The 13,180-nt window shown below is 45.5% G+C and overlaps 1 protein-coding gene across 1 annotated transcript in view; it reads left to right on the forward strand.

Annotated features, from left to right (window-relative positions):
• CUEDC1 (CUE domain containing 1) overlaps window positions 1-9,549 on the forward strand; it is a 119,439-nt gene extending 109,890 nt beyond the window's left edge. The window contains exons 11-12 of the mRNA XM_036757407.1: window positions 1,503-1,573; window positions 6,369-9,549. Of these exons, the coding sequence (XP_036613302.1) occupies window positions 1,503-1,570 (68 nt within the window). The 3' untranslated portion in view covers window positions 1,571-1,573; window positions 6,369-9,549. The remainder of the gene's footprint in view (window positions 1-1,502; window positions 1,574-6,368) is intronic.
• Window positions 9,550-13,180: the final 3,631 nt, after the last annotated feature.

Below are 13,180 nucleotides of genomic sequence, written 5' to 3' on the forward strand. Positions count from 1 at the left end.
TTCCAGGAGTAGAGGGCTGACATTTGGGTTCTTGTCTAATGAGGTCAACTCCTTGAAACTGGTGATTCTCAGCCAGGATCCTGGGAGGGTTCTATGCACACTGCAAGGTTGGGGATGCACAGAGCCTGGAGAAGAAGCTTGAAGGGAGTAATCAGTAAAGTTTGCCAGTTGGAACCCAGAAGCACTGGATAAACTAATCTGCTCTCCAAAGCTCCAGCCACTAATAAAGCCTCCTCTTGACTTCACACTTCTTCCCTTGAAGCACACAATGACAAAAGAACTAGTCAACTCGGAGCTAAGATCAAAGGGTCATAGGCACCTCAGAGACCATCTAGTCTGTCTCCTTCATTTTACAGTTGAGGAAACTGAGGCCCAGGGGAGTTAAGTATCTTGCCCAAGTTTACCCAAGTAGTAAACATCACAGGCAGGATTTGAACCCAGATCCTTTGACTTGAGTCCATGTTCTTCCCACAGTGCCATATTATGTCCATGATCAGTGGGTAGGATAGGTGGGCTATAGACTCCCTCATCTCACTCCAGTAACCTGCAGACTGAGTCAACATGAAAACATTTGCTTGTGCCCTTGGTTCTGAAACAAACATGGTGGTTCTCTCAGCTTGAGTCATCCTAAACTTCTGAGGCTTGGGTGGGCTAAAAGGTGCTGCTTTCTCCAAGCACACAATCTAATCCCAACCTCATGCTTAGGCTACAAAGAGAGAGACACCTTGTTTGATGCCTATCTTGAGGTGATTGAGAAGCTTAGTCAGTGAACACCTCTGGGTACTATAAGAGAGAATGGAGGGATCGTTTTTTGTTTTGGGGGAGGGAATAGAGGCCAGGGCTCAAATTAAGGATATAGAAGAGATGGTCCTTGTCATTCATGGAATCACAGAATTTAAAGAGTTGGGAGAAAATCTAGTGGGTATCTAGTTCAAACCATACATGAATAGAACCCCTACTATAACATACCCAACAAGTGGTTGTCCAGATACTGCTTGAAGACCTCCAAGGATAGTGACCCTGCCACCTCTGGAGGCAGCTTGTTGCATTTTAGTTTGGTCAACTCTTGATTATTTGCTTTCATAGAAAGGGGTAGTGGTATGGATAGTGGCCATCTGTGGATAATAGGAGAATCTTATGTGATGTGGAAGGATTTGAGTGCTGGAAGGGACATTAAGATCTATAATTTCTTCAGTTTTTAGTTGAGGAAACTGAGGCCCAGAAAAGTCGAAATCACCGCCTTCAGGTCACATGTCTAGTTAGTGGTAGAGCTATGACTAGACCCTAGGTCACTACAAGGTCACAAGATACAGATGATGTCATGGTGTGAGGTTAAGTAGTAAGGTCAATACATGTGAAAAGCAGATGGGGTGGAGCTGGGGGAAATTGGAGGCACTTCTGTTTCCTAGTCTGGGAAGACTTCTTATTGTGCTGGGTCTGTATCTGGGCTACAAATGATAGGGGAGGATGAGACCTACATGAGCACCTTTCTTGCCTTTCAGATGAAGACTTCCGGGCAAAGAAGCAGGAGACACTCAAGGAGGAGGAAGCACCCAGAGAAGGACAGTAAGAGGTGAGTGAGGATGATGCTGATGGAGTTTGAGACTGAAGGGTCTAGCACACCCTCTCCAGGGCATCCTTCTGAGTCATCCCATGTCATCTGCCTTAAGCAGCATGCACATCTGAGAGTGCTGAATTTGGAGGCAAACTCTAGCTGACATGATGGGTCTATACCTGAGCAAATGATGGGTTCAGATCCCAGCTCTGTTTCCTACTATCTTGGCGACTTTGGGCAAGTCCTTTAACCTTTCTGAGACTTAGTTTCCTCATATGCAAAATAGGGGCTTAGCCTAGATGGCCTCCGAGGTCTCTTCTAGCTCTAACCCTATGAGCCTATGGTCCTTCTCTTCCCTCATTTGGGTCCTAGACTCTGCTTTGGGACCATTTTTGGTCCACAATTCACTAATTATTCATTCTCAAACCAAATATTTATTTAGCACTCATTCTGCACAAGGCTAGTTGCTTTGAGAGATAAAAAGATGAAAGAGACACAGGACCGCTGAGTGAAGTGAGCAGAACCAGGAGAACATTGTACACAGTAACAGCAACATTCTGTGATGACCAACTTTGATAGCCTTAGCTCTTCTCAGCAATGAAAGGATCTAAGACAACTCCAAAAGATTCATGATGGAAAATGCCATCCACGTCCAGAGAAAGAACTATGGAAATCTGAATGCAGACTGAAGCACACTATTCTCTCTCTCTCTCTCTCTCTCTCTCTCTCTCTCTCTCTCTCTCTCTCCCCCCTTTCTCATGGTTTTTCCCTTTTTTTCTGATTTTTCTTTTACAACATGACTAATGTGGAAATATGTTTAATATAATTGTACATGTGTAGCTTATATCAGATTGCATCCGTCTTGGGAAGGGGGGAGAGGAGGGAGGGAGAAATAAATTTGGAACTCAAAATCTTATAAAAGCGAATGCTGAAAACTATCTTTACATGCAATTGGAAAAAATAAAATACTATTAAATGGAAAAAATAGACAAAAAAGACATGGGACCTACTACCATAATTCTCACAGTGCAGACCAGATACTTACACAAACAACCACAGCACCAAATATAATGTCATAGGGCATCTGCACAGACACAAAATGCCATGTAAATCCCAAAGAATGAGAGATCATTTCCAAGAAGAACCAAAGAAGCCTTGATGGAGGAAGAGGCATCTGAGCCAGCCCCTGAAGGATGGGTAGGCAGAGATTCCAGGCAAAGGGCACAGTGGAGACAGAGGCACTACCTGAAGACTTCATGAAGTCTTTGATGTCCCAAGCCATTCTTTCTCTTTCTCTTAGTGTGGCTCTTCCTTCCCCCACCCCCCAAATGTAGCTGGCCTTTTGGGTGTGAAAAAGGATGCATTGTTTCTTCCCTTCAGCTAGCATTTAAGCACTAGGGACAGACAGCAGCAATAGAAGACCAAGCCCAGGGGAAGTTGAAACTCACCAAGTCACAGAATGTCAATTAGAAGGGATCTCAACTGCCCATCTCATCCAACCCATAATTGAACAAAAATCTCTCCTACATCACACTGAGCCACAGGTCATCAAGCCTTTGCTTAAAGACCTTCATTTTGGAGGAGCCCACTCCCTCTCAAGCAGCCCTTTCCCCTTTGGAACAGCTCTCATTGGTAGGAAGTTTATCCTGACATCAAGTCTATACGTGGCCGCTTTGTAGTTTCCTCTTATTGCTCCTGGACCCAAACAGTCTAATCTAATCTGAGACACTGTTCTGTTCTTAATATGACAGCCTTCAAATACTTGAAGACAGCCCCAAGACTGGTCTTGTTTATGGATTGTTGTCACCTTCAGCAGATGGATAGAATAAATAGACTGTGTAGTACTGGGGCACATATGGTAGCATTCTACATGGACATCATGAAAGGTGTGCTATCCCTGCCCTCAAGGATAGGTGAAGAAGTGATAAACATGTAGAGTACTGGGCAAAGACCAGAGATCCCTACAACCCATCTGTGTGAGCACTGCTCCCTCACTTGGATGCTCACTGTGGCTCAACAGTCTTTTAGATGTCTCTTCTTGACTCCCTAGCATACTCCCTGCTCTTCAGCCTCCTTACCCCAGCAGATAATATGACCTCCTACTTGTCTGAGGTGGAAGTCAACTAGTGTGAGCTTCCTCTCAGCCCTTTTCCATATTTCACAGTATCTCTTATCCTCACCCATCCTCTCCTCCTTTCCTCTATTCTCACAGGAAGAAGAATCCCTTGTCTTTGCCAAGATTAACTCTGCCCATTGTACTCTGATCCCATCTTTGGCTATCTCCTCCAGCTTCTCTCCCTCTCTCCTCCTCCCTCCCTCTCTTCCTTTCCCCCTCCCTCCTTACCCCCCTCCATCTCTCTCTGCCTTTCCATCTCTCTGTCTCCTCCCTCTTTTCCTCTCTCTTCTTTTCCCCTCTCTCCCTCCCCCCTCCTCTCTCCATCTATCTGTTTATCTTTCTCTTGGATTTTCACTTTCTCCCACTCAACTGTTTCCTTCCTTCTGACCCACAAATAGTGCTCAGATCTCACCAGTCCTAAAAAAGCCTCTCTTCATCCTTGCTACTCCTTTTAACTGTTAATATTTTATCTTTTAATTTCAGTGCTAAAATTCTCAATAGTCCTTAACATTCACTCTTCTTTACGAACTTATTCTGTTTATTTACTCCTTTGTTCTATTTGATCTGACTTCTTCCAGTTTTCACTTTGATCCAAGTCACTTGTAAGCATTTAATATTTAAATCCAATTGGTTTTCAGAGTCCTTATCCTCCATGACTTTGCTACACCATTTTTACACTATCGATGACCTCTTCGGCCTTGAAATTCTTTTCTTGGCTTCACTATATGCACCTGTTTCTTCTGCCTCTTAATTCATTCTTTCTTTTTCTCTTCTAGTAGCTCTTCTTCTTCCCCTAAAATGTGAGTGTTGACAAAGGTGCCATCCCCTTCTCTTCTCTTTCCATGCTTTCTCCCATTGCAATTTCATCTACTCCCATGATCTCAATTATCATTTTTACGCCATTACTCCTCAAATTGATATTTCTAGTCTTTCTTTTCTCCCTCCCAAATGTCTCATTTCCAGCAGCCCATTAGACACCTCTTGTAGCTGGTAGACATCTCTACTGAAACTCGTCGTGTTTAAAAATGAACTTAACCATTGCCTTCTCCAAACCATTTCCCCCTCCTAATGGCCCCATCCATATCTCTTAGTGGAACCACCATTCTACCAGTCACTCATGCTTGAAACCTCAAAGTCACCCTTGTTTTTTCCCTCTTTCTCCCCGTATCCACAAATCCTGCGGTATTTTTCACCTCTACATGTGCATTTCCATCCTCATCGGAGCCTTTAAAATTAATTTTATTTTAAAATATTTTTATGCTTTATTGCTGCCTTTTGTTTTTATATCAAAGTCATTTCTAGCTATTCCCCTCTTCCACCTGGTGAATGTATCCTTGTAACAAAGAAAACCTAAGAGACACATGTGACTGCATCAGCAGTATTCTGCATTCATAGTCTCCTGTCTCTCCCAGGGAAGGAAGGAGGGTGTTTCTGGGGGCTAAGATCAGTCATCACAATTACTGAGCATTTGGCTCTCTTTTAAGGTTTTGTTTTCTTTCCCATTTATATCATTGTAGTCCTTGTGCTGATTGTCTTCCTGGTTTTGCTTACTTCACCTTGTGTTAGTTTATACAAGTTTTCTCATGTTCCTCTGAATTCCATATATCCATTTCCTTGTTATTGTCTGATGTAATTGGACAATTATATTCCTAATATTTCATTCCATTCATTAGCCACTGTTCCTCCAGCTATTCCAGAAATGATGCACACCCACTTCGTTTCTAGTATTTTGCTGCCACAAAAGCTGGTACAAATATTTTGGTAAATAATGGGACCTTTCCCCGCCATCTTTGACCTCCTTGGGGCAGATGTCCAGCAATGGAATCTCTGGGTCAATAGATATAGATTTTTAAATCACTCCCCCCATAATTCCAAATTGTTTTCCAGTTGAACCCTTAATTTTGCTCAAACTATCACAATGACCTCATAACCATTTTCCCAAACTATTTTCCCTTTCAGTCTATTCTACTCATGGCTCCTAGAAGGATCCTCCTAAGGAAGCTCTGCTTATGGTTTTCAGTCACATCCAACTCTTCATGATCCAATTTTGAGCTTTTCTTGGCAAAGATACTGGAGTAGTTTTCCATTTCCTTCTCCAGCTCATTTTACAGATGAGGAAACTGAGGCAAACAGGGTTAAGTGACTGGCTCAAGGTCACACAGCTAGTAAGTGTCTGAGGCCAGATTTGAACTCATGAAGATGAGTCATCCTGACTCCAAGTTCAGCACTTTATCTACTGTCTATGTTATTCCTCCACTCAAAAACTTTCAATAGCTCCCTATTGTCTCCTGAATGAAGTCCAATCTCTTACTCTTGCCTCCACATACTTAGACTCCAGCCAACTTGGAATATCTAATCTCCTACTTTTGTGCCTATACTCATGCTGTTCCCTCTACCTAAAAATCCTTCCCCATCACTTTCATCTTTACCTGTCAAAACAGAAGCCCAGATCAAATACCACTATTTCCATGTGAAACTCAATAGATGGAAGAACCCTGGGATCTGGGAGACCACCAAGAGCTCTGACAGCCTCCAAGGAAGGGTGGTCAAAATCCTTTCCTTGTTGAGTTCTGTCCATGCTGTCATTGGGTCTCCTTCAGGTCTAGTGCTCAGGGAAACTGACTTAGTAGCAGAGGCCATTTGGAAATCCCTCTCTTTCGCCTACTCCAACAAAACCCTTTTTATTTTTTTCCCCAGGTGCTGGAGTTCACCGGAGATGAAATATGCTAATGGGGCAGCCAAATAGTGAAGGCCTGTCCTTAGCTGCCCAGACCTGCTGCAGTAAGACAGAGGGTGCTTGAGCATCAAGACACCAAGTTTCTCCGGCCAGGGCACTCTGCTCCTCCGAAGCCTTGCTTCCAGCTGCCTCTTGTCCTTCCCCTCTTGTGCAGGGTTTCAGAACTTTGGTATTGCCACATTGTGATTGGAAGAAGCACCTGGGGCCCCACCAAGGGCAGCAGCCAATCACAGTTTTCTCTTGTAGCTGTGTTGTTTTAGGGGCAATGAGTGGAGGGGAACTTTCCCCTCCCTGTTTTTTTTTTAATGTCTCTTTGTAGCCTCTTGGCTTTCTTTTCCTCTCTCCCACCATTCCTCTCCTAAAGGAGCAGGTCCAATCAGTGGGAGGGCTGGATACATAAAGCACAGGCCCAGGTTAATGTATGGGCAAAGACAAAATGGAGCCTCTTCTTCCCCCCTCAACTCCCCATCTCTCTCTCAGACTAGTCTCAACTCCACGGAAGAGTCTGATACATGATTCAATCTTCCCTGCTCCACTCCCGGCACCTGGATCTCTTCCTTTCCTGGGCTCCAGCTACTGTTTTTCAGGATGAGACCCATCTTCTATCCTCATCCCCTCCCCAGAGGTCCTTCAGCCACAAGGAAGAAGAAACAGTGTCAGATGGGAAAACCACACTTGGATTGGGGTGGCAGAAGGGACTGACCTGACACAAGGAACCTAGAGCCACTTAGTGGGAATGGTACAAGAAAGCCTACCTGGGAGTAGTTTCCTGAGGGTCTTCTCTAAGGTTGCTACCTCCCAGAGGAAGGGGCATAGAGGGGTAGCTCTAGAACTCTTTAGGACTTTAGAGTCAAACAGTCTAATCCATTGGGGCCCAGAGAGGTTCACTGATTCATCCAAGGTTGCACAAGTTTTTTCTTTCTTTTCACAGAAATGGGATTTGAACTCAGATTCTATGACACTAAGTTCAGAATTCCATGTTCAGTATTCTCCCCACACTGCCACAAAAAGAGAAATAGTGTTATGGGGAGAGCTATCTGCTATCACATGAGAGGGTAGTGGTGGTGGTGGTGGTGGTGGGGCACCCTCTATAATAGTCTGGAGTTAGGACAAGGGCAGGCTGGAGCACTTGCTTCCCTTACTCCTGTTGGGAAATAGAATGGGGGCAAGTGGTCCAATGTGGAATCAGTGGAGGCAGAGAGCTCTTGGGCATGGTGACAATGCTCTGCTTTGGATTGACTTCTGGGCTAGACTCCTAAGCTTGGGATCCCCTGCCAGGCCAGGCTGGTGTGGGAAAAGCCAAGGGAAGGGAGAGGGGCTCTAGGATAGAATCCTAGAGTCTAGTTGGCAGTGGAGGGGCTGGGTTTCCCTTATCCTCAGGGGAGCACTGGTGGTAAGTTCTGAGGGAGGAGTTCCATGCCTATAAGTAGAAAATGTTAAACTGTGAGACCTTCAGAGCTAGAAAGAACAGTGGGGGAACAGCTGTTTTTTATGCAGTGTGCAGGGGCAAGGGGTGGAGTTGCCCTGGGTATCACCTGCTTAGCCCTGAAAGCTGGCCTCGGAGCAGAAGTGCAGGCTGAGTCCTGTTTGGGGTGGGGAAGAAACCTGTTCTCAAGAGGAAGCTCTCTAGGGGGCCTGCCTACCCAGCCACTTGCTCACCTATTCACTGTCCCAGGGAGTTCACTCTCTTTGCCTCTTCACATTAGTGGGTTGGCACCAGGATAGGGAGAAGCTGATCTGAGGAATCAAGAAGCTTGGAAAGGAGAGAGCTTTGAGGGGAAGGGCTTCCAGCTTCATTAAAGCATTAAATCTCTACTGCTCACTATGGAGCTTGATCTTGTTAATGGTGGGGTAGTAGGAGGAAACCTATAGATGATTTGGGGGGACCTCTGTTAGCCCCAAGCCAAGATAAAATGATGAGGCAGAGAGGGAGATGAGAGAGAGAGAGAGAGAGAGAGAGAGAGAGAGAGAGAGAGAGAGAGAGAGAGGAGAGGAGAGAGACTGAGAGACTATGTGGCTATGGGGGGGCAGGGTTTCCAGACTCATGATTTCTCCAGCTCCATCCCCCAAGTTGCAGTGTAGCACTTTCTTCCCCAAACCCTGGGGGGCCCAAAGAAGGAAGGATTCCACAGTGGGAGGCCCCTCTGGCCAGCGGTTGGGCCTGGAATGTGCTCAGGTCTGCCGGCTGGCAGGCCCAGGCCCTGGAATGTGCCTGCAGCTACCAGGGGGAGAGGAACCGCTTCTGAAATGTAACCAAGTTTGGAAGTGTGTGCAGAGGTTGCTAGGGGTGAAGCTGGAGTGGGGCCACAGGTAACAGAAGGCATCTTGGCACAGGAATGAATAATTCACAGCTGAGGAGGGGAAGGCCACCTTTTTTTTTTTCCTCCTCTTTCTCTCCTCCCTCTCTTTTGCTCTTCTCCTCCCTTTCCTTCATAGCTGCCAAACTCTCCTCTTCACCCAGGTCCCTTACCCAGCAAAAGGATCTGTTTGGTTTTGAGGTTTCCCCCAAAGCTTCCCCAGCCCCTTGTGCCTTCCTTCTAGCTCTACATGGAGAAGGAGAAGAGAGTAAGGCTCCAAAGCTGCCTGACCCTTCCATCTAGAGGTCAATGCTCTCATTTCCAGCCAACCAGAGGGACAGCTCTTTCCCCTTCCACTATAACAATTTGGGACAGGCTAAAGGCTCAAGAGAAATCTGAGGATCCCCTCCCTGGGGTTCCTGGAATCTATTACTCCCCATAGGCCAGGGAAAGGACCTGCCTCGGCAATCTTGCTATCCAAAACTAAATGGAAAACAAAACACCCACCCTGCCCTGTTCTCTCTTGACCCTCACGAGAGAGGGGAGAGAAGGATGCTGGACTGGAAGTAGCCAAAGCAAGCTACATTCAGAGACTCATTTCTCCTGCAAATGAAAAGTTGTTCACTTCTAGCCAAGTCTGTGCAGTGAGGAATACATGAAAATCCTTTTCAACAAACAAACGTAAAACCCCACACACTTGGGGAATTCACAAGGTGGAAATCCAGCCTTGAGCTTTGTGAGTGTTGGTGGCTGTGTTAGGTTTTGTTTCCATGTGTGTTGTTGTTGTTTTTTCTTAAAGATGTTTAATAGGAATTCATATAATAAAGTCATGGTGTACTCTTAACTTTCAGTTGTGGTCTGGGTTGAGTGGGCCCAACAAGACAGCAGGAGAAAGACTGGGGACAAGACTGACCTCAAGGGACCCGAGGCTGAGAACAACCACTTCCTTTTTTCCTCCTTTCCTGTTTCTTTTCCTTTTTCTTGCCCCAGCTTTTTATCCAGAAAGGTGCATTTCCAAGGGGTTAAGAGACTCCTTTCACAAGGACAGTGATACCTGTTTCCAGGTCGGTGGGCTCTTAATTATCTGCTTGGCTTCTCCCATCACCAAGCACCTTTCCCCAGGCCGTGCTCTTCCTGTCACCCAGCCTGTGTTTGCTTAGGGAAGGTAAACTACTTTTGCTATTAGCTTAAGCAAAACACAACTGGGAAGGCTGATCTCTTACAAAAGCATTATATAATTTTATTCCCAGGTCAAATAGGAATTTTTTTTTTTAGCCTGGCTTCTTTTGGAACAAAGTCACTGACTCCATACAAGTGCTGGATTATCTAGTACCTGGGCCCATTCAAAGGGTAAACACAGGTGTTTGGGACTAAGGCAAAGAAAGACAACAAGCATGTATTAGTGGCTTACTGTGTGCCAGGCAGTGTACTAAGTTCTGGCGACACCAATAGAAGCAAAAAGAAACACAGTCCCTGTCCTCAAGGAGCTTATATTCTACAAGGGGAAGGCAACACATAAAAGGAAGCTAAGAAGAAGTGTGGGATGAAAGGTATTGGGGTGGGGGCATGGTGTGGAAGTCTAGAGAGTCAGAAGCAGGGCTGGGAAGGGGATGGCTGGCTGGCTGGGGTCTCTCCCCAAAATAGAGGGCCCTACCTTGCAAAAATTCATTAATAGGAGGAGGGGGCAGGCACATCCCAAGGATGAATTAGGGCAAGACAGAATCTGAAGTGAAATGGAAGCATGGAAGTGAAATCCAAGAGGAGAATAGGCTTTGGAATCAGGTTCTGGGATGAGGTGATTTCTAAGATTTCCTCTATTCCAGGGATTTTTTGACTCCTGAAATCCTTGGCCTTTTCTACTTCTGGGCATGGGGTAATTGGTCCAGTTGTTCCCACTAGGGATGACTACAGCAGCTTCATCTTCCCTAGGGGAAGGTCTCTCTTGCTAACCAAGACAGACGACCAAGTAGGAGAGGGACTGAGGAAAAGGACAGGGATTGGTTTGGAGAGGAAGAAGAGTGCTTTAGACTGGGGTGGGGGGAGCCAAAGTGGGAGAAGGCAGCTGGTATGGAGCAGCACCGAACCTAGGTGTCATGCAGAGATGAAATAGGTAGGTGCCCACAAGGTCATGCTGTGAAATGGAGGACACCTCCTCAAAAGCATCTCCCTAGTGGCTGCGTTAGTATGACTTTGCCACCATTAGAATTGTTTGGATCAAGAAACAGGTTCTAAGGGGGCCATTAAAATGCAAATGTTAACTGGGAAAGTAACATATTAACTGGGCTAATATCTACCATCAGAGTAGATTAGTTCCTGTTTCCCAAACTGCTCTGTGGAATTCCAATTCTATGTGCACCAGGAATAGAGGTTCCAAGAGAATATTTCAGTTCATTGTTATTAAGCAGCCCCCATGTATAAGATGGGAGAGATGGAAAGATAAAAGCAGTGTGCCTATCTTCAAAGAGCTTACCTTCTTGGGGGAAGGGGAGGTGTGAATAAAGTGCACATACAAGTAAATGCAGAGCATATGTGAAGTAAGTTAAAGAGGGATAGCTGTAAGAATAATTTGGATTAGGGAGGGGAGCTGGGACCAGGAAAGGCCTCATGTTAGAAGGCAGCACCTGAGTTATGTCTTGAAGGAAGTGAGTGATTGGAGTCTGGGTAGAGGAGGTGAGGAGTGAGTGTATTCTAGGCTCCAGACAAGCCCAAAGGCAGCAGATGTAAGGTGTAAGATGTATATCAGCACCAGCTAACAGACCATTTTGACTGTGACCGAGAGTGGGGAGTAATATGAAATAAGACCGGAAAAGCAGGTCAGAGTCAGATTGTGAAGAACTTTAAATGCCAGACTGAGGATTTTTCATTTTAGCCTAATGGCAATGGGGAGACATGAAAGGTTTTTGGGTAGATTTTTCCCCCTTCTAAAGTATAAAACATACATCAACATTACTCATGTGCAGTAATTTTTGGTATAAAATAGCTTTAATTTCCTTTAATTTTGCTTTAATATTTTCCCCACTTCCTCTTCTCTCCGTCATTCTACTTGCGGTCCACCCCCTCTGCCTGCCCCCCACAGCCCAGCATTAATGGGTTCCCTAATATTTCAAGCCCATAATTATATTATGGCTAAATTCATCTGGGAAATGCTGGGTTAGTTTTTTTTAACTTATCTGGAAATGGGTTAATTTTGATAGGAAGGGAGGGGAATAGAAAAGTGAGTTTGGGGGGTTCTGGGTGAAGTGCTGTCCAGGGGCAAAAAAAGACCAAAGGAAGGTGCTAAAGACTTAAGTGAACTCCCACCAGTCACACTTTTGCCTAGGGTTGGTTCTGCAGGTAAAACTGAACCTGTTCCTACTGTCTGTCTCCTGTGCTCCCCACAAGCATGGAGTATGTGGGAAGACTGTGGACATAGTGGGCGTGTGTGTGTGTGGGGGTGGGGTGGCTAGAGCATGGAATGGGAGAAAGGGACATCTCAGTTTTCATTTCCGATAGTCACAAGTAGTACCGAGGACCTGAAGTCTAGCTGGCAGTCAAGATGGCCTTAGGTGGACGGTGAGAGGGGAGGAAAGTAGTGGACAGAGTCAGTGAGGCTGGGAAGGGGAACCAAGAGTCTAGAAATGCCTCTTTCAGAACAACAGCCGTTCTTGGAATGTCTCAGAAGTCAAATTCCTGGAAATGCTTTCTCTTGTGAAAAGCCTATTCACTCCCAGGGCGATAACCTTGGCATTAGCTGCTCTAGTCATAAAGAGTCCCAGGGACAGGCCAGCTGCAGAAGAAAGTAGGAGTCAAGAGCAGCTGGGGGGATCCACTGCCACCTGGTGGCCACTGGCAGAAGCAACAACGCCTGGGCACTCCAAAGGCCAAATCACCCATTTCCCCTATGGGAAGCCAAAGGCATCTAGATTCTAATCTCTTCCCCATCCCCCACCCCCACCCCCCAGGGATCAAAGGCACATAGATTTGGAGCTAGAAGGGACCTTAGAGGTCATCTAGTTCAAGCCTCTCATTTTACAAGTAATGAAATTCAGGTCCGGAGAGTATTTTGCCCAAGGTCACACAGGTAGGGCCAAAACTTGGGATTCTCTTACACGTCTAGACTTAGAATTTTGGGACTAGATGAGATATTAGAGATCATTTAGTCACAGAATATAAATCAGAAGGTACCTCAGAGGCCAGCTGGTCCAATCTATGCTTGACCGAGGACACCCTATTGCCACATACCCAACAAATGACGGTCACATGGCTTTCTCTGAAGACCCTCGATGAAGAGGAATTCATGGCCTACTAAGGCAACCCATTCTACTTTGGGAGAGCTCTAATTGCTAGAAAGTTTTTTCTTTCAGTAAACCTAAATATTTATTTTTTGAAACTTCCAACTCACTTCTGTTCTGCTCTCTGGGACCAAGTGGAACAATTTTAATCCCTCTTTCATGTGATAATTTTTCAAATGCTCGTATACAGCTATCATAGCTTCC

The sequence above is a fragment of the Trichosurus vulpecula genome, chromosome 4 (assembly GCF_011100635.1).
Source record: "Trichosurus vulpecula isolate mTriVul1 chromosome 4, mTriVul1.pri, whole genome shotgun sequence".
Taxonomy (NCBI): Eukaryota; Metazoa; Chordata; class Mammalia; order Diprotodontia; family Phalangeridae; genus Trichosurus; species Trichosurus vulpecula.